The 24925-nt window shown below is 38.2% G+C and overlaps 1 protein-coding gene across 2 annotated transcripts in view; it reads right to left on the reverse strand.

The window, feature by feature from the left end:
• LOC132256297 (PAS domain-containing protein cky-1) overlaps nucleotides 1-24925 on the reverse strand; it is a 44360-nt gene that overhangs the window by 17635 nt on the left and 1800 nt on the right. The window contains exons 2-5 of one of the 2 annotated variants that reach the window (XM_059752645.1): nucleotides 24369-24542; nucleotides 14519-14700; nucleotides 8545-8606; nucleotides 2753-2842 (exon numbers count right to left, since the gene is read on the reverse strand). In XM_059752645.1, the coding sequence (XP_059608628.1) occupies nucleotides 2753-2842; nucleotides 8545-8606; nucleotides 14519-14700; nucleotides 24369-24379 (345 nt within the window). In that variant the 5' untranslated portion in view covers nucleotides 24380-24542. The remainder of the gene's footprint in view (nucleotides 1-2752; nucleotides 2843-8544; nucleotides 8607-14518; nucleotides 14701-24368; nucleotides 24543-24925) is intronic. The other variant, XM_059752636.1, reaches the window with a different exon arrangement.

Raw genomic sequence — 24925 nt, forward strand, 5'->3', positions numbered from 1 at the left:
GTGGAAACAAATGAGGGATAAATCTAATAAAAGAGCCGAGGAGACCACATACGGCTCAGGCGAAGAGGCCGAAAGTTGAATGAATCGCCGAGAACATAACCATGATGGACGCAAAGGAGATATTAATATGCAAATTGATCAACACCTGGGAGATATTTTGTGATATGAGAGCTTTACGCACGGCAAGGAAATGGCGTGGAGTATGCCGCGAGTAAATTTGCCTATATACACACTCCTCTCGCAAGATCCGCGTACGCGATGCGAAAGTCAGGGTGAGGCAGATCCATTTAACATTTTAGCACTTTATTGCACAGCAAGACACTGGACAGAGATGGACACAGATATGTCATGCAGACAGATACCATGGATATGGTGTTAAAAGACTGATCCCATAAGGCATGTATATACGCATTGGAACAATGCCTGTGCATCTGTTGGACGAGAATGCTATATTAACAAGCATGTCTAACCACATTAGGGCCCCATCGCGGGAGAGTTGCCTGGAAAAAAATGTGTACACTCGCGGAGTCTCGTTAATATCTCGCTGTGATGATACATTATTTATTTAATTCAGCCGCATTGATAATAGTGGCAATTAAATGACCATAGCGCTTTTTTCTGCTTCATCTGCCTCAGAAATTGTTGGCAACATGCTTGCTGATATTAAGTGAGGCCTCAGTCAGGCATACTTGCATGATGATCAATCACATGGTATGTGTGGTGAAGCATTAGAATTGTAAACTGCTGAACACTTTATTCACTCATGCAATATGAAATGTGACTGTGCTGCCGAATGTTCAGCAGAGATTTATGGCTGAGCACGTCCCATAAATAAATAGTGAGCACCAATGAATTGCCCATATAGTCCAAGGGTACGTTTGCAGAGCTTTCCAAACTCCGGCCACAGCGCCTGTACTGCTGACTTGACAATGATTCCAATTAATCGATTGAATCCGGTATGCCATCGTCACGTCTCATTAGGCTTTCGCACCCTGGCGATATACTTGTGATAACACTTCTAATCATGAGGATTTTTTCAGCATGTGTGCATATAAAGTAGAATTACGGCGCAGCATGACAATAGAGCGGACAAAAATTGTCACTCGGCAGCATTACTAATGCGAGTGCCCTTGAAGAAAAGCTCATATTATCAATATCACCAATCGCGATAAGTGATTTATGGTAATATTTCATCTTGAGTGGCTTTTTTGCATAAAATCAATTGTTCACCAGCATTATTTATTGGCACTAAGTGAATTAAGTGCATGGCTCGACGTAGAAAGAAAATTAGCTGGCGAGGATACTAAATAATGTTGCGTGTTGAAAAATGGATTTTAAATGGTCGTAAATTGTATTCACGGTTATGGATCAATCTCTTTCTCTCCAACACAGTGTAGCCTGAGTCTGGTCAACTAATGATGAAAGGGGGTTTGGAAGTCCATTAATTAAATGCATATTTCATACTTTTTCAACACACGTATACTATTTGTCTGTTATATAAGATTCATTATTGGGCACAATTTATCTCACAGAAGTCATCAGCCGACGAAAATCCGAGGCTACCCGCCTCCTGTCAGTCTTGGCGAGTTTCAGCTAACAAATTTAATACATCATATCAACAGAATACTTTCCTATTTGTTACTTTATCAAGTCAAGCAACCTTACGCACCTGAAAGTGCTTTTACTAACATTTCACCAATTACTATTTTGACTTGGTGAGGAAAGTGTAACACTCACGATTCAATTAGCCAAGTAATTTCAGAAATCTTCCCTCGAATTCCCGGTATTTCCGCTACAAGAATCTTTGGCAATATATAAAATACTCCGACAGTTTTTTATCAGCCATAATACTTTAAGTGATTTCTCCGTCTAAAAATATACCTTCTTCCAATGGTTGACATTGAAAGATAGTTGGTGCCCAAAAAGCTTCTGCTAAAAGTTTCGTCGAGACGAGAAAAACAATATTGCTTATTAAGTGGTGCCTCTCTTTAATTTATCATTTTTCTCGTCTGCTAGAAAAAGAGCTTGATGTATGTATTTCACAATATATTAATGCCTTACACTCCTCAAATATTTTTCACATTTATTTTTACTCGAGGCACTATGTACAAGATTAAAATAATCGCGTCAATTATTTACATCACTTACTGAATTTGAAGATTAAGATGAAGATTGTAAATCTCTTTTAAATATAATATATTCATGCTATTTCGTCCCCTTATCCCAGCTAAGATGCTATGGAATTTCAGCATAAATCCTCGAGACAAATTTGCCTTATAGTGAAGTAGAGTGTCTCTTGCTAAATTGGGTATGAAAACTCTTCATGTGTCACTTCCATAGACTGTTTTAAGTCATAATCTTACTATACAATAGAAGTAGTCATCAAATTCCATTATTGCTACTCCATCAAATGTTTTCAGCAAATAATGACAAAGAGCCGAGGTGGCAAGTAAATCTATAGTCTAGTATAAGAGGCTTAAGAGAGGTTCCATTTTGGCAAAAAGTTGCTAATGTAGTAAAATTATTGCCAAAGGGAAGACAGTATTTATAATTTTCGCGTTGTATTTATTTGAAATTTCTCATTTTTTAGCAGATTTATTCGCATAAAAACTTGGTTCGATGTGAATTTGCATAGTATGAACAAAAGACTTCAAAGAAAATAGACGACGAACCCAATTTCAACTCTCCGTATAGAATCATTGAAATTTCGCTGAAATCAAGTCACAGAATAATAAGAAATGTTTAAACTCACCATGGAATGTCCTAAATACTCCGCGGCATTGTCAGATATGTACAACAATTTACCATTCTGCGTTAGCATCATTAAAAAACCAGATAAAGCCTGGAAAGGAGGAAAGAAAAGCATGAGTCAAGGTAAGATGATGGTGAAAATATTTTCACACGAACTCTTACTGCATTAACAGTGGCGAGAGAGGAGCAAAAAATATTTCAATTCGTCAAATCTCATGATTGGATTAGCGTATAACGCTTGCCTGACTTTTTAGATGTATGTAAATATATCGTATATAGTGCAAACTATGTAAGTCAGATAAAACATGCCCTCACACACTCTCTTTCTCTCTAAAATGTTGGGCTTTCTTGATGGTGGATGGGCACAATGGACGTGAGAAAATGTCATCCAACGTCGCAAAATATCCACCTTCAGCGATGTAATTTGGCTGGAAATTAAAGTCAGTGTCAGCAGAATCGCTACATGGGTGTCTTGGTCAGGTATCATCTCAATTTCAATCCGCCTCTCTTCGCATGCACCACCATAAATATTGCCACATCCATCGTTTGACCCATAATTGACTAGTGACGCGCTCCAGATGTCTAATGTTCAGCATTCGTGCGTCTATCTGTCTGTCGATGTGACGTGGTCTGGGCAGGGCGAACATATGGAATTGATGTATTTTATGGTATAATTGGGAGAACATTAAATGCGCTCTGCGATCATGGCACAAGAGTAAATAAATAAATATCAAAATTGCAAAGGGAACACTGTAATAATAACCCACCACATGCACAATACGCCCGTGTGTAAAGCACAATATAACACACTGAATTTGATTTATGTTGTTAATTTGTGCGTGATATATTGGCACAAAACACTAATCCATATATTTCGCGTGGCGATCGCTTCACTTCCAGGGCCCGAGATCGACAATCATAAAAGGAGACTTCAACTTGAAAATTTCATACACATGCCCCATAACACAAATATTACAAAGTGTAAGACGAGTATAATCATGAATTATGACTATTACTTCACAGTCAATGCACCAGCAATTTCACGTTACTCCACACCGGGGAAAAGCATCGTGGACTCGGGCATCAGGATGCCCAGTGGAAAAGTTATCACTTCGATTTCACTGGAAGATGATCTAGCATGCAATCTTCTCCATTCCATAAATTACTCCCGTCCCATCGCATCAATAAAAGTGATTTCTTATCACTATCGAATCCCGGTAATTATCGCAAAATTGTGTGGGAACACTCCAAGTTCGATCGGATGATTTACATGCCTTCACAGTGACTGATTACCGAAGCCTTAATTGTGTGCAATTATTCTGTATTATTAATTTGTTTTATTTGCCTCCTCCATACCACGAGGCAGCCTTCCTCCGCCAAACCATCTTATTTGCTTTTTTACTCCGACCAACGTGAAATAATTCTCGTCAAGTTGCATCGAAAAGATGACTAAAAAAGATTCTTCAGCACATGGAAAACGGTGTGAAAGATGCTATTCAGTTCGTATGAGGAGTATAATAAGAGTTCAGAACTGGAGGAAAAAACTACTAGTCTTATCGCTTTCTGTATGAAATTCTGGGATGTTTTAGGTTAAGTGCCGCATATCATGCAACATTTAGTGCCATGAGACTCGCTCCTCAAACACATTATCGAGAAACATTCGAAATGCATCATGCTCATAAACTATTAATATTAAGCGGTGCAAAAAGGTAATCCGATCGAATGAAGAAAAAAATGCAGCTTACTGATAAATCCTCTATTAAACCACTGAGCTTTGAAATTCCAATGACGCGTCTAAAAACGTATTTTGCTCTATCTTTTCTTTCACTAAGCCAATGACGGACAAATAAGGTCCAATAAAAAATGACGTACTTACTTTCGCATTTCATTTATTGCTTTTCGAAAAAGTTAAATAAACAGTTAATGGTAAAATGAAAACTGTCAAATTAAATATGTACTAAATGGCAAGAAATTAAATGGTTACGAAATTGCGTTTTACGAAGGTGAATATTGAATTTTTAAAATTTCTCTTATTGCGTTACTAACTAGGTTACTAATTAAAGTCTTGTTAGTAGGGTATTAATAAACATTTGAAAAATTACTTTTCATCAAATTCGCAGTTTCTCAAGTGATTAACATTCATTAATTTTTGGCTAGTAAAATTGTCTAACATATATTCTTAAAATGTATCATGTCCAAAAATGTTTTGCATTAACTGTGAGTGATAGGAGCTTCTCTTTCGCCCATACAGCGAAAGACGAAAGACATCAACAAAATCAAGCGACGAACCTGATTTTCACACACAAAATCTCAGCTTTGGAAGAATCCACATTGCGTGCAGTGATCATTCACTTGGTGGAATGGTTGGGTTTTTGCATGGCTCTTCAGATTCTTTTCCTATGCATAATTGGCCCTTATTGTCTCTAAACCTCTAATTGCATTGAGTGAAATTACATTAAAACTATCATTGTACCATCCTGATAGACACTCTTGTGTAGCTCCAGACGAATTTGCAGTGAGATAGAATTAAAGCTCAACGCAATTGAAAAGGGAAAATCTTCTGCATTGTGCTTCGCTACGCAGACTCTTAATTCTTCCCCCAGTATACTTTGATTGTTAAATTGTCCAATTAACTATGCGTGTAGTGTTTATCGAACTAACGCTGTGCACCTTTGGAGGTGGATAAGTCCCTATTGAGTCTCTACTTTAGCCCGGTTCTCCCATGTGATAAATAATTTACTTTGTGGCTCTCATTCTTTGGCCCAGAGAGTGAGTTCATCCGATAGGCAAGGAAGTGTCTGTTGGATGCATTTGCCAAGCGAGAAAAAGGAAGGCACAAAATGAAGAAAATTGCATGATGTATATGAACTGTATTGGGTATAACAATAGGAATAGAAGCAACCCAACGACAGAGTGGAGCTAATTCGCCTTCGATGGCTCCAAGACAACATCGAATGAGATCTCCTCTCTTTAAAAGCGTGGAAACTGGGTCAAACTCCACTGGCAAAAGCCAGACAACGCGAGACTATTTGGTGTTTCTTATATACATACTCTTCCTTCGCTATATTCACTCTCAGTCACGAATATAGTTCGATCTGTTTTCAATCATTGTAATAGAGTTGTTCGTTCGCCGGACAGAATAAAAATCTTTATTGATTCTTAATATTAATTATACCCTGAGCTGCCTTGAATCTATCCTTTTCACCGGACAGTGTGCCCACCGCAATAGAGCCATATGATTCAGAAAGAGCACCAAAAAACTCATTGTCCGCAAATTGAAGAGGTGAAAAGCCGCAGAAAAAATCTCACTGTAGTGATTGCTGTATAAATACGGGTACTTAAATGAACAGAGTGGCCTTTAAAAACCTACAAGAACGTCCATAAAAGGATCGAGGTTCAGTACTTTATATTTTTGCCTCTATATAGATATTCATTTTTTAGCACATAAAGCGCAGACATTAGATTTTGAAATGATAAATCATAATGTTTCTTGTTTGAAGTCAACCATTATTTATTGCTTGTAATATTAGCCTCACAAAACTCGAACGCCTATATTTTGCTCAATGGAAAAGTGCCGGTGAACTCTTTTAGTCAGAGCATCTAACATCATTGGAACACTTCGTACTATGTAAAGCGTTACATCTATGCAATATAATTTGAGTAAGAAGTGTTTTTATGGCGGCTCTGATACACATATACACGCTTTTTGTCGCTTCACATCGCTACATGGTACAATATTATTAATTTCACCCTCCTCTCATGTGAAATTCTTTCTTCGCTCCAACAAAATGTACATCACCTCAGGACAAAATTTGTCTTCCATAGAAAATATTGGTGAGGTCTCAGCCATTGTGTCACCCATTATTGCTCCACCTCATTTTCCCATACCGGGAAGTAAAGCCCAAAAACATATACTCGACCTAAAGGTTTACTCGAAGGAAATGTCGATTTTAAAGTTCAGAGGGAAACGACGAAACTTCTGAAGCAACTTTTTATGATAATATTACAGCTCTATTAATGGCAAAACCTTGTCATTTCCTAAAAGGAAATGCTGACAGACAATAATAATAATAAACATTCGCTCTAAATATAAGTCTGAGTCGCTGAATCCAAAAAAAAACAAGTCATACTCTTCAAAATGCAATTGAGGCGAAACACTTTCACTCACCAATGAAGGGATTTCCTAATTAATCACCCCATGGGTCAGGGCTTCTCATAATTTCTCTGCAATTCATCACTATTCGATATGAAATCCAGCACAATTCGCGAGATTTAATTGAGTTCAATCGTTGCCATTCGGAACCTATTGGTCATATCGAATGAGCAGAAATGACTGTGAGTAGCATTGGTGGATACGTAAAAGTGTTACAATATATCAATGTGAATTTAAAATAAAAACATATATCATATGTGGGTGATTTTGCACATTGCGAAATTGAAATATGGAAGCCAGGCAGAGTGACTCGATGACTAAGACCCACGTTAACAAATATCGAAAGTTGATCGCGATCAATTATATACTCTAAATGGTCTCTGAATTGAAAGCATATCGTGCCGTGATGTATTTATGTATTTTTCCCGTGAAAACACATAAAAAGTTGTATTGTTGAGAAGTACTCTGCAGATGGAGAGATGGGAACAAATGTTGCAGTGCTGTGAAATATGACATCTCTCAAATGCATTTTGTACTGCACTATTTGTGACTATGTGAGCAAAATTAATTGGAAGCTACTCTATCTCTGCAATTCTCCAAATCACTTCCCGATGGCTTTAGCGCTGCAGATGCGACGGGTGGAAGTTGAGAGTGTACTTCTAGTTTGCGATAAATGTGCGACTCTCCTCCGCGACTATGGCCTGGCGCAGAACGCATAAGTCAGCACCACATAACTCGCAGGGAAGTGCAGTGGGCATGCCTGATAACTTTGTCTACATATATTACGCACACTCGAAATATTAAACAAATTATCACACCGAGATCACCGACGATGATATATGCGAAGACGTGGCTTGCATACGCCAGTTCGTGAGAACTCAGCTTTATCTTTTGCGCGCGCCACTCTGTTGGATCAAATCTTGACCTTATATACAACACACTTCTTCCACTGAGGTGCCTCATGAGGGAGGCAATCGTCGCTGAGCACATGGAGTAGCTTAGCCGAATCCCACATCACGCCAATTCGTTCTGCGTAGACGCCCTCCCGCACATCCGCGAAACCGAATATGCAGCAGTGCATATTCGCTGCTTTTTGCACTATAACCTACTTTTCCGAACCATATAGATAGAATGATTAATTTCAGACGAAAATCGCATGAATTTGTGGTTAGAAAATGAGAAAAATCAATATACTACATCTCAGTCTATCTGCCTTTAATGCCAAACGGGCGAAATTATTATGGGCAAAATTGGTATACAAAATAAAACTCCAAATGCACTACAACCGCAGTCAATTCACTGGGTGATTGTTCCTTTCTTCGTCTGTATTGAACAAATTGATTTTAAGTTTATTAGTCGGATAGAGCAATTTGAAGACACACAACCTCTCCTCTCGATATGTCATTATGCAAATATACAGTTATGCTCATTATAAGTTTTCATATAATCTTAATTCTGCGGCATTAACAAATTATGGTATTGCGGGTGGGCTTCGACATAATATCGACAAAGGAAATTATTGAAAGTTTATGCAATAAGGAAAACTCGCCCAGTAAATTCCAACAGTGGGAATTTTATAGGGTCCTCATATTCCTTGATCAATTCTCAGTATTACATAAACATATGGGATTTTGTCTTACCTTTGAAAATCCTATATTTGGCGTCGGAGCTTGATGATGTGAAATGTCGTGTCTTTTGAATACTGCAAAAGAAAGGGAAAATTATGACATAACATTATGTAAATATTGGATATGACTATCTCTCAGAATGCTCAGAATATTTAATAATGTTGAATTCTATCACGAGTGAACGAAATTCCGACCAAAGGAGAAAATCTACCAAGCGCTAATATGAGACATAAGACGTCTACCGGCATTTACAATAAATAAAACTTCTTCCTCCAGAGAAAACTATGTGGAGAATTCAGTCAGATCAGAGAGTAATATTATGATTCACACATCTTTGTGTACCATTTTGTCATCTTTCAGCTGTTTAACCAAATCATTTGGAAGAGCAATGATTCCGTGAACATTGACTTCCTGTTGAATAAATGTCTCATGTGATTAACTGTCTCACATCGTTCCTCTTGTGGGCCAGTTCCATATTCATTGTTCAGCACAAACAGCGCCGTGTGATATTTTTTTCCTCCTCCAATAAGTACCAAAAAGCAACATACAAAGGTAAATGTTTGAAAATCGAATGTACGTGGCGCCTAACGTTAAATAAATGCGTCTCTATTCGATTCCTGGACAACCAGCTTGGATGGACATTTAAATGTAATGCAAGCTCATTATCAAAATTTTCACACAGAAAAACTCTCCGCCGAGAAGAGTTGTTGAAATAAACAATTGATGAATGTCACAAGAGAGACTTCACCTTCTACTCTGTCTTGTTGTCTTTGTCTCTATCGGCACATCACTTTTGTCTATCGATAGGTGACATTTGATTTAATTAACAATACATGCCTAATGATCAAGTGTATTTTGATTGTTTGTTCTTCCAATTTCGTCCATGTGCTTAAAATACCCGTAATTCAATAGATAAAATTGTCTTTCTAAATTGTTTAATTACAAAAGTAAATGGAAAACTAAGTGATTGAATAGATATTCTTGCTTTTATAGAGTTTTTCAAGGTAATTTTGTCACATTCACCACAACTCTCTAACACTGAAGATTTTATATCATAACATTTATGCAATATTGTCTGCCATTGCCAAAAGATAACATTGAGCATGGACTTGGCCAAATACGGCTTCCTCTCTGGATTCCTCAGACGTTCACACAATAAAATTTAATTATATTGACAACTTCCTTATTCCCAACAGGCAACACCCGTTCCCAATAACGAGAGATGGTAGTTAATCTCGATGATCAAATGAAACAGGGCGGGGCCCATATTTTCTTCCACTCCACAAAAATATTCCTCTATTGATCTCGAAAAGCCAAATGGGGACGCTATCGCGGATGATGTGTGTGCTTTTAGTAGTACATCCTCTATCTGTACATTTAATTTCTCCATTTGTCGGCCATTCAGCCGCGTTGCCATACAAATTCACGGAGCTGAGGGCTTGTCGTAAAACGCGCCGTTCATTCATTATATAATTGTTTCTCACGCTTAATGCGCAAACAGTTTAGTGGGTGTTTAGTAACAAAATCCCATTTATCATGTAGCCATCATTCATCTTGTGGGTCCAGTTGCTCTCGCCGAGAGATGCCACGGTGATACATTTTAAGTTGCATAAGTCTAATGAAGAAATTAAAAGACTGTCTCATTGATTGGTATATGTATACCCCCATTTCAATTTACGATCTACACCATTGTTCGCTCGCTCGCCGATAATCTGCACACCATGGGGCATTTTATGTGTCTCATGCGATTTGAATATTATCTTGAGCGAAATTTTCGATACAACATCACCTAAAAAACTTAGTTTCTCAATAAAACTACATGAATAGTTGATAGAGCCGCGCACATGTTGCGCGCAATAAATATGAAATACTATCTGTCTGCGGACGCCGAGTACACACTGCCAAAGTGTATGTTTGAGTGTATTTAAATAAATCGTCCCTGAACCTCTAAATATAGCAATTTGTTCGACTCTATCCGACACTGAGATGCTTGGATTCGTTATCACAGTCATATCCTAACCCACATTTTGAAGTTTCTTGTCAAGTGATAAAGGGATATTTTCAAAATTAGTGTAATTTGAATGGTTTTCTGTGCATAAAAAAATTAATAACTACGAAGCCATGGGGTGCAAAAGAACTCGTATTCAATTGTTCGCAATAACTAGATTATTCAAACAAGTGAACTCGACAAACTTGAAGTCCTTATTTTGAAGGTCAATACCAGTTTTATGTCGAAGCTGAATATGAGTTATTAAATCCAGTTAATTTTTGGATTCACCAAAGTCTAAACCACTTTCTGATCTCAAGAACTTTTCACTAAAGAGGTGCAATTTGTGTAATGTATTGAATTCACACATTCAATCATCAAATTGACTCCACATGATGTACCTTCAATCCTGGAGGAGAGAATAAAAGTGGGTGTGCTAGATTAATTGAAAATGACTTGTTATATTTCTTGTGTTCACTTCAAAATTAATACCTTCGCTAGTGGCAGACATTATTTCTTGTTATGCTTTACTTGTAAGATTTTTCTTTTCTCTACTGATAACATCAATCCTAGCCTATAAATTCATCTTTATTTATGTACTAAAATATATAATTGTATTCTTTTGTATTAATAGATGGTTTCTTCACATTATTATAGCTTCTCTCTCGTCTCTCGCTCCTCTTTTTTTCTCGCCTCTAGAAAGACTTCTTTCTGCTATTACGAAATCATCGAAGGTGCGAATGGAACATATCATCGAAAATATTGGAGAGGCGCAGACACTCAAGTGGGAAATCATTGTTGTTCTAGTGCTTAACATAAATCAAGATTCAATCATCATTTTCCACATTCTTGTGCCTAAGCTTTGAATTCCCCCGAGTAAATACGAAACAAGATTGGCTCCATCAGATCACATTCGAAATCCAATCAAATTGGAAGGCTATCCTTGTAATTATTGACAAGTAAAATTGATTTGTATGTGTGTAGTAATTACCAATAATTGTGGTATGTCAGATAACATTTTGCAATTATTCGCGTGTACATTTTCCCTCTCTAGTGCAGAACACACCTCTCCATCAACGGATTTATAGTGATCTCTCGACTTGCGTTGAGCATCACTGATTCATACAAGACAAGGTCGTTTCCTCTTTAACTTGGCATCAAAGTCCCCAAAACACTCATCGCAATTTGCGCTTGCGAGAATCTACGAGCCGGGAAAAAACTTGAAATATGCATTTGCAAATCAATTTTCCTCACACACAGCCACCCCCCTCCTCCCCTCCCTGAGACGCAAAGAAACTCCCATTTCCATTCTAATGTAGCAGAGCGGTGAAAATTATTGCAAGAGTGATGAAGACGAATTATGTTACTCTCATGTGTATCGCGAATTTGTCCATATTTTCTTACATTTCTGAGCTGGCCATTTCGCAACTGATTCACCTCTGTGATCATGAAAAACTCGCAGCATTACCATGTGCTCTGTTGTGTCTTGAAATCATCATCACGTGGCGTACGAATATTCCAGCGCACGAGATCGGCACAGCCTTTGTAATGAATGGCCATAAACTGCAGCAACTATGACTAATTTCCACATTTCTTGTGCCACACTCTCAAACAAATGATCATTACCTTTCAGCCCTTGAGTGGTTAGACAAGAAGTGTGTAATTTATAGTTTCACACATAAGTTCCCAATTCTAATTGATAATTCCACTCCTTTTCATTCAATTTGCCTCTAATGAGACTTTTCTTGCTCTAAACTCGACAATTGCGGATTTTTATTCGACGCAGCGGTAAATTAATTCACACTGAAAGTTATCAACATAATAATTTGCATGAATTTGCATTACTTCATAAAAATCATTTACTTGTTCTATAGTATATTATTGTGAATACGATGACTTATCATCTGTTCACCAAAGTGAAAATTTCTCTGCTCTGAAAATATGATCCATTTTCATACACTTTTCATTAGAGCGATGTTTTGTCGATATACCACTGCTTCTGTATACCCTTTCCATTATGCACTTTCAAGTCAACACCAGTAGCTTTTACATCTTACAATTGCATGGGGAGATTGAAAAGATTTCAGTGTATTTTAGAGTTATATCAATATTGATTCGAATGAAAAAGAATGACAAATAGTGGAGTAAAGGGAAACATGATGTTGCTCCTTCATTATATATTTGGGGACTCTTGCTATGTATGATTTTTCATTGAGTAAAATGAAATGGAAAAATAAACATGAAATATCAATGCGAAGCATATAATTGCCCGTACGCCGTTCTCTTCCCCCAGTGTCGATTCAATGCTACACCAAAATCAATTTGAACTGTGAAACAGATTCCGGTTCATATACGAAGCGTTAACAGAATGTTTGTCCAAAGCCGAAAAACCTAATACATAGCGCACACATTCTCTAAATTGGACCACACAATCTGTATCTCGCCACAAATCCACACCACCTCTAAACTTTCATCGTGTTATACATATTATATGTACAACTCAGGTAGGACACTGTTTTCAATCTAATCTACATAAGATGTGTAGGGTCTCTTTTACGCCTTTTTTCCCCCAATGCTTGAGCACACACAGGCCAAGAGTTAAATAAATAAAACGCATGTACGGTTCTTGAAATGAGTTACCAATCAAATTAGAGTCTCCTCGCTAATCGAAGAAATTTATGTAGCGCACAGTGTGTTCATTTCTGATCTAGAACAAGTTTTAATTGCCGCTCGCTTAGTGTGTTTTACAGACGCTTTTCGTCGTTAGGTCCATAGGTTAGAACTATATAAAATAATTAGATCGCGATGTAAGTGGCGATTGTGCAAATAAACGCCAAGGCGCGATCTTGCAATCTCACTTCCCCGCTCCCCGCCATACAATTTGTCCAATATTGGGTGCCTCGCACTCGAAAACTCCGACAATGAATGGCTGGTGAAACCCGACACCCATTTGTTTCATTTGTATTCAGCAGCATCTTCAGAACGCGTGCACGATTCATTAATTTACCTCTGATACATTTTACGGAAGATAAACATGAAACGTGGGTGTGATAGTGTCGTGTCAGTGACCCCGATGCCGATCTTGCAGATAATTCCCGATGAAAATTGCCCTCCATATTCGCACATCCAAATATATTGCTCGAAAGCACGCTTCAATATTACCCAAAAGTCACTAATATTGTGCCATTGTGATAATTAATAACGATGCATCGTGTTCAGATATGAAAACATGTCCCATTTCTTACAATGGAGCACTCTGCAAAGCCTCCAATGCCCTCCTCATTGTACATCCTCTTCGTGTGTTACACATATTGACGTGTATACTGTTCGAAAAAAAACCAGTGAATTCATAACATCTCAATATATGAACAATATTTTGACTTGCGATAGCAGATAAGCGTGAGGCTGGAATTGATGAGAGTCGCGATGCGAGAACAATGTGCCAAAGAGGGTGTAATCTTTTGAATTGTGGCTCAATAAATTTATCATTATGAAGAGGATCCGCTCACAAAGGCACTTGGGGAAAATTTAATTGTTTGAATTACTTTTTTTTCTCTCCCTTCAACCTTGCATTTACCGCACCTGCACTATTGTTCTTCAGCCAGCCTTTAACCTGAGGTCTCAATTCTAGCGCGCTCAGCCTGAAGAGGAAAATATACAGAAATCTAAATATAGCGCAAAGAAATAAGAGAAAGACAAGAGGCTTAGAATTGATGGTTGGCTGCTGAAATGTGTGAAAATCCTCCTTTCCGTAAAAAGACGCAAAATGTGCGAATTTTAACCGCAACCATCTAACCATCAAATTGACCCAGGTATAATTAATAGTTTACATTGATGGAGGCTGTAAAAGGCGCACAATGCTGGTCTATATTGGAAACATATTACCATGTGATAAGTATAAATATTCTAACGATATTGTTCTAAAAATACCATACACAGTTATCTGTTGGCAAGTACTCTCACACCTCAAACCCCTTTCGCACCCGCGCCAGAACTCACCTTGTTGGAAATAATTGGCTTTTCGGACATAAACGCAGACCAGCGCCATGAGTTGCAGCTGCGACAATCTTTGTCTCGTGGACTGAGGTAATGGGAGGAGATCCCGCAAGTTGGCAATCTCTGCATTGATGAGATCCCTACGGAGCTTGGAGGCACCTTTCGTTGATTTGTTGGCGTCAAATCTGAAAATTGGAAAATGACCAACAAAAAAACAAAAGATTAATGGGACTCCACTGGGATGTAAGATAAAGAACTATTAATCACAATTAGAAATTCCCACAATGTTTCATACAGTCAGTAGGAATGGTAGATATAGAAAAGAATTAAAACATATTCATTGCGTCGATTAATCATAGGAGGGCCATATTGTACTGGGAGAGCCAAGGAGACACCGCGGAAGCTAATTCATGTCGTAAAAACTATCTAATTCCCAAGCTTAAACTCCTCCTCAGCTCTTCAAATGTCCATATCAGCAAATTGAAAATACAATCGATCACCAGCAATTGCTCCTCCATGCATGACAAGGGAGGCAGGCTCGCGAGTATCGAAATGTGATCATATACTTGGGAGTAGTTCGAGAGACACAAGAAGAACAAGCAATAATATCCCCATTTCCACACACACACACAATTCGATTTCGATCGTATTTGTCTCGCTACTGAAATACTAGATCACCAATTCGATCCATCTATTGCACATGGGGCACTGCTAATGGTCAAAATAATTAACCCAATTTTCAGGCACAACAAGAATCGCATACCTCCCAGTCAGTCTTGTGATTATCTATTTCCGAGAAGAGCTGCAACTTTCTGTTTTTGGGCGATGAGAGATAGGCCAGAGCATCTCTCTTCATGGGTGAGCTTGCTCTCAACTCCACTTAATTCATGTTAATTCAAACTAAATACCCATATACACATTATTGGATATCCCGTGAGATTGTACAATGCAGATTAATGCTGAGCGAAAATATAGTTCCAATGTATATGTATGCAAAGTTAAACACGCCATCTTGATCATGACCTGCACCATTATCGATCGTGATTGCCGTACACCACAAATGCAGTGAATCCCATCGCGTTGCTACACATGAACCCACACCTCGTGCTGATGACTCCTCCACTGACACCTCGGATGCGTTTTTGTATAAATCATTTACTTATTTGCAAATCCACACATTTTCTTTGTGCCCACAATGGACTGTGTTCGCTGCATTGGCCATCATTATGCCATCATTGATTATTGATTTCGCATTCAGGAATTGACTACCTGTGAAATTCCCCCTCTGATTAGTATTATTCACACTTGCCAAGATATTGCCCAGCGAAATTGCTTCCAGAAGCTCCTTGGCTGCACCAACTGATAGTGCTTCCGATAAATTGTTCTCAGAAATTTTCTCTTTGCCACATTCTCCAGCGCAGGGAAATTATGAGAACCGATGAAAATTGTATAAATGGAAGGTCAATTCTGGCGAGATTCCACATAGTGATATTTTTGTGTGACAGAATATTTAAATTGAGGAATATTTCCGTGTGAATTTTGCAGACTGTGCTGCATCCGTGCACACATATTGAATATTGAATACCTAAATTGAATCCATGTCCCAATCCGCTCTTTGCATATGTAGAAAGGAAGAAAATGTAGGGTAATAATTCACTTTGAATCATGGTAATTGTTTGATGAAGAGACACAATTAGGGAAATTCCTCCGCAACAGCACGTGTTCATAACAGAAGAGACCGCGCCGAAGAAAATTGAACCTAGAAGTGCGATTTCTTCCACCCCCGAGGAATTGAAATAATTCCACGTTCCAGAAAGGTAAATGAATAATAAATATGACCATTTCACGGATAAAATCATATAATAGTGCCAAGTTTGAGAGACGGATCACAGTGCAAGTGATGATGGTCCGTGATTGCGGGCAATATTCGCCTTGATAATGGGCCCTGATCGTTGGCATCAAGGCGCAGACACATCCTCTATGTTAGTTGTGAAATGATTGCGATGGTGGTCTCAAATTCGCCCACGCTTTCCCCCCGCGGTGTGGATATGTGTGATGTCTGGAGCGCTCCACCGACTGTCTGAGGCTAATGCAAGCCGATGGAGTGTGTTGAGAGTTGAGGGTAATGATTAAATAGGGCGTCAATTAAGTGAAAACATGGACATTAAGGTTAAGTATGAGCAAAAATAAAAGTCTGCTTGCGTCATTAATGTTATATGTATTGCTCATATATAAATTCTCGAGATATATGTTCTTGTCGAGAATGCTGCATCAGCTACAAGAAGTGTTAACTGCAATGCCATGTGAACATGCTTTTTTTTATTATTATTATTATTATTATTATTATTATTATTTAATTCTTTACAATTTTGTAGGGTCTGCCCCTCTGATTAAAATTGCAAGTGAGTTTGATAGAGAAAAAAAAAGAAAGAGAAAGAAATTAAAGATAAATGAAGCCAATTTAAAGTTAATGAATGACTATGCAGTATTGTCAACTAGGAAGTGAAAAGTAAGTGTTTCATACTGAACAGTCAATGTTTCGCAAAATTGCCCACAACTTTGCGCTCGTTGACGATGATCATCAAAATTTAATTTGTGCAAATGTGAGTGCGAATGAGTCTGTACAACAGGAGGAATTACCTCAAATACCGTGTAAATTGCGAAATGAACAAGTATTGCTGAGATATTTTAAAGATGAAGTTAGACATATTTCATCATACCCCTCCATTATCATGACATCACATCATCTTATTCAATTTTAACCAATTTATCTCTTGGCTTTCCGACCACATATATTTCCTCTGCAGACCTCGCGATATCGATTCGCGTTAAGGCATTATCTTAGTGAGAAAGCAGTGCATCAGAATGTGAGTACAAGAGTCGTAATTCACAAAATAGAGCATTTTCTTCTCCCCATTGAAATTATGTCTATTTGTATGTAAGAAGATATCAATCGGGATCTCCGTCAATAGAAATATATTCATACACTCAACTTATGTATGCGATTTGAGATATATTTTTCTTATTCTACTTTCTGCAAACGCCCATCATCATTTCATCTCGCATTTCGCTCGTTTGGCGGTGAGGCACAATCCAAATTCACTCTGTTCCCACGATACTGACAGAAGAGTAACAGTGCAACAGCTAAAACCATCAAACATTCTACACATATGTACATCACACACAAGATTGCTCTGGCAACCTCAGGTGAAAATACACAGCCAGATGAAATGCCATCTTTTCAATTGCATTTGAGGAAAGGGGGGCTTGCCCATAATCACTGGCTAATTTGTTTAAGTTATCATATACAAGGAATATGTTATTAAAATAGAGCAAGGTTTAACAAGCATTGAAAATTACCCTATCGTTGTGTAATTATTCCATATCATTCTTTCATATGTGCCGTTTACAAGTGCTCAAGATTAACCTTATCGACGCCATTTATTCAGGTGATTGGATAAGTGATCTGAATTTCTAAATTTGCCTCAATTGCATATTTGGGAGAGGGAAAAGCCATGGCTGATTCCTTTCGGAAAGAGGGAACAAAAGAGAGGATCAAAGTGTAATTTTATGTGAGTAAAAGGAACGACCTCTCTCCCGTGCAGGAGCATAAAAATGCATGCACAGCGACTTCCAGCAATGATACATTTGATGGACGCTAGAATTACACCTACTGATTGGCAATGTAATTATGTGGTATGAAATACATAAGTCAGAATTGCCAAATAGTAGCCCAGAGCAAATAAATTAAAAGCCTCATACACAGGTAGCTGGATGAGAAAATTGTTATTCTTGGTGTCTGTGAAGTATTTAGTGGCTGCGTTTAATTTCAATTCTTGGGATTCGATGTGCTTCTCAGCATCTCCACCCCAACCCAGTCTTCGACATGGTTTTTGTCGGGTGGAGTTGTCTTTTTGCCTCAGCCATCGATGCAATGTGAGATGTCGGCAAAATTGCCATTACATTGATTCATAGGGGAGATGAATTTAATCCATCTTTAGCAATTTTAACGTGTAGTACGATCATATGCAGTGTCGAGGAATCTCACAAGGAGATTGAAGTGCTGTACCATCTTCCCTCTCATGAGGGGCAATGCAATGCGTAATTATATATTCATAGCCCTCCTGCAACGGTCAATTATTTGCATACCTATAACGAAAATTGCATGTGCATTAACGCAAATTTTCACACACACAGCTCATGCCTGAAATCTTGGTCAAGAATGCTGGTGATCGGCGTTTAGCGCGGCCTGTATGTGTGTGTGGACGAGCGCAAATATTGATGAAGGTGGGAAAAAAGAATATACTCAGTTCATCTACCCACAAAATTGTCGAAAATGCCCTAAAACCGTTTGCCGCAATTGCCCACAAGAGGAATCTCTTTCTCCCTCCTCAATTCTTGAGGTGATGGGCTGAGTGTCTACACGGCCGAGTATGGATACTGTGTGTGGCGGTTAAATTTGCTCAATGGTATTTCGAGAGAGTGAAAGAGAGCCGTCGAGCGATCGAGCCTCTAATCCTGATTAAATACGGCTGCATCACATGATATGAGGCCGAGGGAACGGCCAGAACAACATAATGGTTGCGTTGATGACTAAGGATTGACGAAACATACCATCTCATACTCATCGTGGGCTAAGTCCGCTACCCGTGTTACCCGCCGTTCGACAAGCCCACTGGTAACAAAAGATCATCAGCCAGAGTCAGTGTGTAATTTGATGCAATCGGTATATAGCAGCAATTTCCATATCTTCGATAATGCTCTTCGAGTCTCCCATACCATCATGCACTTTCGCATATGTGTGCCTCCGACGCCAGTGTAGTTGCCATTACTTTAGGCACCACCGGCAACTGATGCAACTAATTGTCTACGGAGATGTTCAATTTTCAATAAATGGAAAAGTAATACAGCGATTTGTCTACTTTTTTCCTCGCTTTCGGCCAAGTTATCAAACTGTGAGTAAATAGATTAGACCTCATTCCCATGGTACTCTGTACCACCGTTCCCAATGCCAGCCTATAATTTCACCCATGATCTTTCGCCTGCTACAAAGTCTGCTCAATCGCGAAAGGACATGCACATGATAGAAGTTCCCAGAATTTAGCGTAAGTGCATCGCGCAACAATGTCTATTTGCATTCCAGAAGCGCCTATTAGAGACCCTCGAGAGCATTTCTTCTCGAATGGTGGGCGGATTAGCGAGAGAGAGAGAGCTTTCCTAGTTCAGTTCCTCCTTGTGCGTGAGAACGAAATCCACTGCAGTAGTTTTATACCTGCTAAACTAGATCTCCAAAAGTCACACCAATATTTTTCTAAATACTGCGATTGGCATTGATGCTAATGAAGTCGTTTTCAATTACAATTCACCATCTGGTCAGGAGGACTCATCTCATATTCAAACGCCTTTTTCATCGGCGTTCTTGTCATAACGACTTTGTTCATTCGGCAAAATGCTATTAGTATTCATGAATGACTCTACTATTGGTAGCACGCGGCAGCGTACGATAGCTATTCTTCATTGTTTGAAGCACGCGCTGATTGTTTACTTCTTGTAGAAAAAAAACAACTATTTGCTGGGCTAAAACCAACATCACGCATAGAGGATGAATAAAAAATCTTTATCCAATATTTTCTGTTTGATTTACTCTAAAGGTAAAACTATGAACCGTGATAAGCCCTAGAGATGCCCATGTGATTACAGTGGATGCACTTTTGGTGAAGATCTTCAAATTCCACTGAAAATTTTAATGCTGGCCCGTAATATTGCAAGAATTCACTGATGAAGACGAAAATTATTATATTGTTGAGTGAAAATCATGAGATCTGAGAGCTGTTATGATCGATATGCAAACAATTAGAAGAATTCCATGTATGAAAAATAAGATAGATAGAAATGAGTGATCATATTTGACTCTATAGAGCAGAGGCGAAGATTCCCACGTGGCCTCTGATGCTTTTTATTCTGTGAATTTCAAGAACAACAAACAAAACAATTCGATGATTTGCTTTTGAGTCGACATACATTGTATAAGTTTCCAAGTCGGTAATGTTCAGATCTTTTTCTACTCGAGCAACACAATTTTTTTTATCAATCATCTCCATCTTTAATATCTTTACTGTCAATCTATATGGCCAATAGTTATTTGTTATTGTCAAATTCGTTCATATCGCCGCATTTACCGAAAAAGAATTCACCGACTATAGCGGCTGCCCCGTGCTTCAAACACTTTGTCCGGGCAGCTCTCACTCTTTCTCCGTCTTAGGACCAGCTGACTAGTCTTTAGAATACCGAAAAGGGTTGCCGAGGAGCAAAATATCACGAAACATTTCAATTATTTCAGATTCATTGAAAATTATTTCCATTTTGTATTGTGGTAGCCCAAAATTATAGTTAAAAAAAGTGCAATTAAAAAAAAGTATTATTCAGTACGGTCGCATCGTAAGTTCTAAGTTAACTTATTGAGATAGAAGAGCTTAGTTATAGTTCAGAATAAATCTGAAAATATTCCCAAATAGTAACTTGGAAGGAAATGTACTTTTGGCAAGGATTAACAAAACAACATCTCAATGGATTGGCTTCAGAATTCGTAAAGTCTTGAAAATTTCACAAATGTGGTCATTCTGGAGACCTTAGCTGACCGTCTCCCTCATGGCACACGGTACGCACTCAATCGGACATCACATGGTGGCGCGTACAACTCAGCTGCGCGCCCCGCAACCAGAGATTCTCATACCTCTCCGCAGCTTCACGGTGTGTGAAATACAAGAAAACGGCAAAATGATTGGTGAGCAATAGAGAATGAAGACATCTCTCAACTCTTTGAATTACCACGAATTATGACGGCTCACATAGCGATCGGGATATTTATACAACATACAATGCGAGTATCGAAGTATTCCAATCCCCCTGTACAACTGGGTGATAAATGGCCAAATGAGCGCGTCAATTCTCTGCTCTGTGACGTCATGTGTCATACGTCGAAAATCAATTAGCTTGTATATTAATAGGTAACAATTTATAAGACATATCAATCTCAGCGGCATACACAATGCCCCCTTCTTGCCAGAGATGGTGTTCATAGTTTCACTCTATTAAACTTATCCATCATTCTCGAGCTACATACATTTTAATCAATATGTGTCTTTTCACTAACTTCACTCATGCTGACCTGCGGATCGGATGTGTGCTTTTGAGAAATATAAGAAGCCACTGAGAAGACAAATGAAAAGTATACAATGTGGATGTGAAACAATGAGGAATCTTCGTAATTCAGCTCCACATGCTGAAGAATGCAGTTTCTAAAAATCTTTTTAACACAATTTTCAATTTGTTGACACTGAAAATTAGACGACTCCGCAGTCATTTTTCTGCTCCCGGAATAATTAACACTCACGTGTGAATACAAATGTAGTCGTAAAAACTATTTAAAAGAAAAACATTTCCTCAACATCGTCCTCAGTTCAACTCAAAGGAATTTGTCCCATTTACACTGCTTTTATTGCTTTGTCTCTGACTTAACGGTCAATGAGATAATTAACAAAAAAAGAACTAATTTTAGAGTTCACGATAAAATTAGAATTAATCACAAAAGAATTATTTATAAATATTTATATATGAAAGGAGACAAATTTGACATTTCATCCGACAATCTCAAGATTGCATCCATACGATTCGACAGAAATCCTAATTATTCCACGAGATTGACTCTCACTTTTACCGGGAATTGTGCAATAGAGCCTTTATCGTACAATATTGCGTACAGTATGAAAATTAATTAAAATAATCGACACGTTGTATCACACATTGTGTTAGCTACTTTTGTACAATAAAACGAAAGCTCGATCGATCTGAGACTCGGGGACTCGGCCTGAGGAGCCTTCTCACACTGTGGCTTTACATTGAAAGACATATTTACGGTCTCATTAATATTCTTCTCTAATTAATTAATTACCTTCGACGAGAAGGATACGATGAATGTGTGGTAAACAAGAGTTTACATTTAGCTCCACCTTATGTGAAAAGGCATTTATTGGCACATGTGTGTGCCTTGTACATGGAGGAATGGAAATATCTCTTCATCTTCTCCTCTTCAAGACACACTGAAGCCCTCCGTGGATATTCTAGTGAAGACTTAGACTGCAAGTCTTGTCGCTTTTGCTTGTCTTTTTGAGGATGTCCTCGCGAGAGAAACCTGAGTTTGATGTTTTCCTAAGATGACAATCGACTGAACAAGGACATGTTCCTAAGCCAAACTAAATGTTATAATTAAAAATATCAGGACAAATATGAGAAGGATAGACTTATATAAAATCCCATCTTGTGCCAACGACCACACATTGGTCAAGACACTATGTTGGGAAAAAGAAGAAGCACGGTCACAGTGCCTCTAAAGTGCATAAGATTTTGCCTCCGAGATTCATCTTGTTCAATAATTTCGCAGAAAATAAGGCGAGAGATTGAGGCAAAAAGACAAGTAAATGAGGCAAGAGCCACAGTATATGATCATCTGATAGCAGTGTGCTATTAATTTGGTGCAATATTGGACATCGGGGGTAAAAGCAAAGAGGAAAACACTTTTATTTTCACATAAATCCCTAAACGTTCTCTTCTCAATACGGGAAAAAAGAGTATCACTGCATGAGAAACTAGGAACTGCTAATTAAAAAGATGTAGTGAAATAATTGAGAAATTGATCCAGCAGAAAGATAGGCTATATGAAGCAAGGTTATTTATGAACTCACACAATTTTCTTGCTTTCTTCCACATTACACTATATATACCCCCATAGTATTTGCCTTACATATATATATATTTCGAGATTTTTTGCCTCCCTTCTCACGTCTCCAAGACTGGGAGGGAATATGCTTTTAAAATACCATAATTTTTGCATTATCAACTGTGAATGACTCTGGCGCGAGACACCATATAAATCAAGAATGGGCAACTCTTAAAGTGCCCAACCATATCATTCATTTGCATACAATTTAAACTCATCATTAATGGATTGTATCCCGTCAACGTCCACTGATATGTCTTTGTTTCATTTGACTTACAATGCGGAAAGCTTCACGTGTATTTTGTCAAGAAGTTGTCCAATTCTTCTCCATTCTCTGTCCACTTCTCAATATATTTACCTTTTAGACTTATCAACTTTAATGATGCATTTCGTCAAAATATGAAGCAAGAGAAAATAAATGGATCTTAGATTGAGAGGATCAGAATTTCACCGTTTTTCTGTGTTATATGTGAAATGTTAATTCGCCAAAGTGGCTCAAGAATTCAAATATTCTAAATCACTTTCCCATTTGACCTTGGAATCCGTTAGAATTGTTGGGATTCTTCGACTTTCTTCGCTTTATTTATATAATTTTGTCTCATTTTTTATAATTCGCCTAGAAATATATAATGATACTAAGGATAATGCTATTTTCCAAATAGTCTGATGTTCAGTATAAGTTTTCACACATAAATTTAGCAAATGATCAGATAAAAATGCATTATTTAAAATCCGTCATGGGGAAAAAGACATAAATTGATCCATGAGCAGTAAAATCAATCATTCAGACGTGGTTGCATAGATATAAAGATCAGCTTGTAAACAGTGTCTTTAGGAAAGATTAACAAAATTAAATCAGCTTTTATAGTGATTTTATGTTCTCTCGAAGTGAACGTATCTCCCCTGAAGAAATGAGTGGCTGAAAATTTATTGCAGTGACTAATTACCGCCTAGATGACGGTAAATTCTGATCTTTTCAGCACACATATTTCGAGCAGTTTCGCGGGAAAATTAACTACATTCTGCTGAAATGTGGTGTCTCACTTTGGGTGCTCTATGCTGAGTAATATCTCTTACCTGGTAAACATCTTGATGGCTCACAATCGGTGTTACAGATATGGTTGCTGAAGGAAGATTTTGATTGAAAGTTCAACACAAGTCGCTCTCACGTGAATAACTTGGATAAATATTGATCATATTCGGAGTTGAGTTAATTTTCCCCTATATGGTAATCCAGAGCGTGGAAGGAGTCTGAAAAGGAGGAGAGAAGAGAACTTGTTGATTTCGCCTGTAAAATTTTTATACCGACTAGCAGTGAGGGAGGCCACACTGCAGAGGAAAGGCATTCGATTCGGGAATTTTTATAGTCTGTGGTGAATGTCTTCTGACTCTGGACGCGGTGGATGTTCACGTAAGATGACTAGAGAGTGAAGAAGCCTTTTTGTGGGGAACAATACACTTTGGGAATTGTCATTGATTGTTAAATGTGCGGGAGGCTCAAGTTCCTCGCATATACCACTGGTATGCTCAAGCGACGGGGGGTCTCTCGACAATAATTCGACCTGCTTCCCAGTTTCTGTGTTTATCGTGTTTCCCCCCAACAACTATTCCAATTTCAATTGATTGTTTCACTT

The sequence above is a fragment of the Phlebotomus argentipes genome, unplaced genomic scaffold (assembly GCF_947086385.1).
Source record: "Phlebotomus argentipes unplaced genomic scaffold, Phlebotomus argentipes genome assembly contig_6, whole genome shotgun sequence".
Classification (NCBI taxonomy): Eukaryota; Metazoa; Arthropoda; class Insecta; order Diptera; family Psychodidae; genus Phlebotomus; species Phlebotomus argentipes.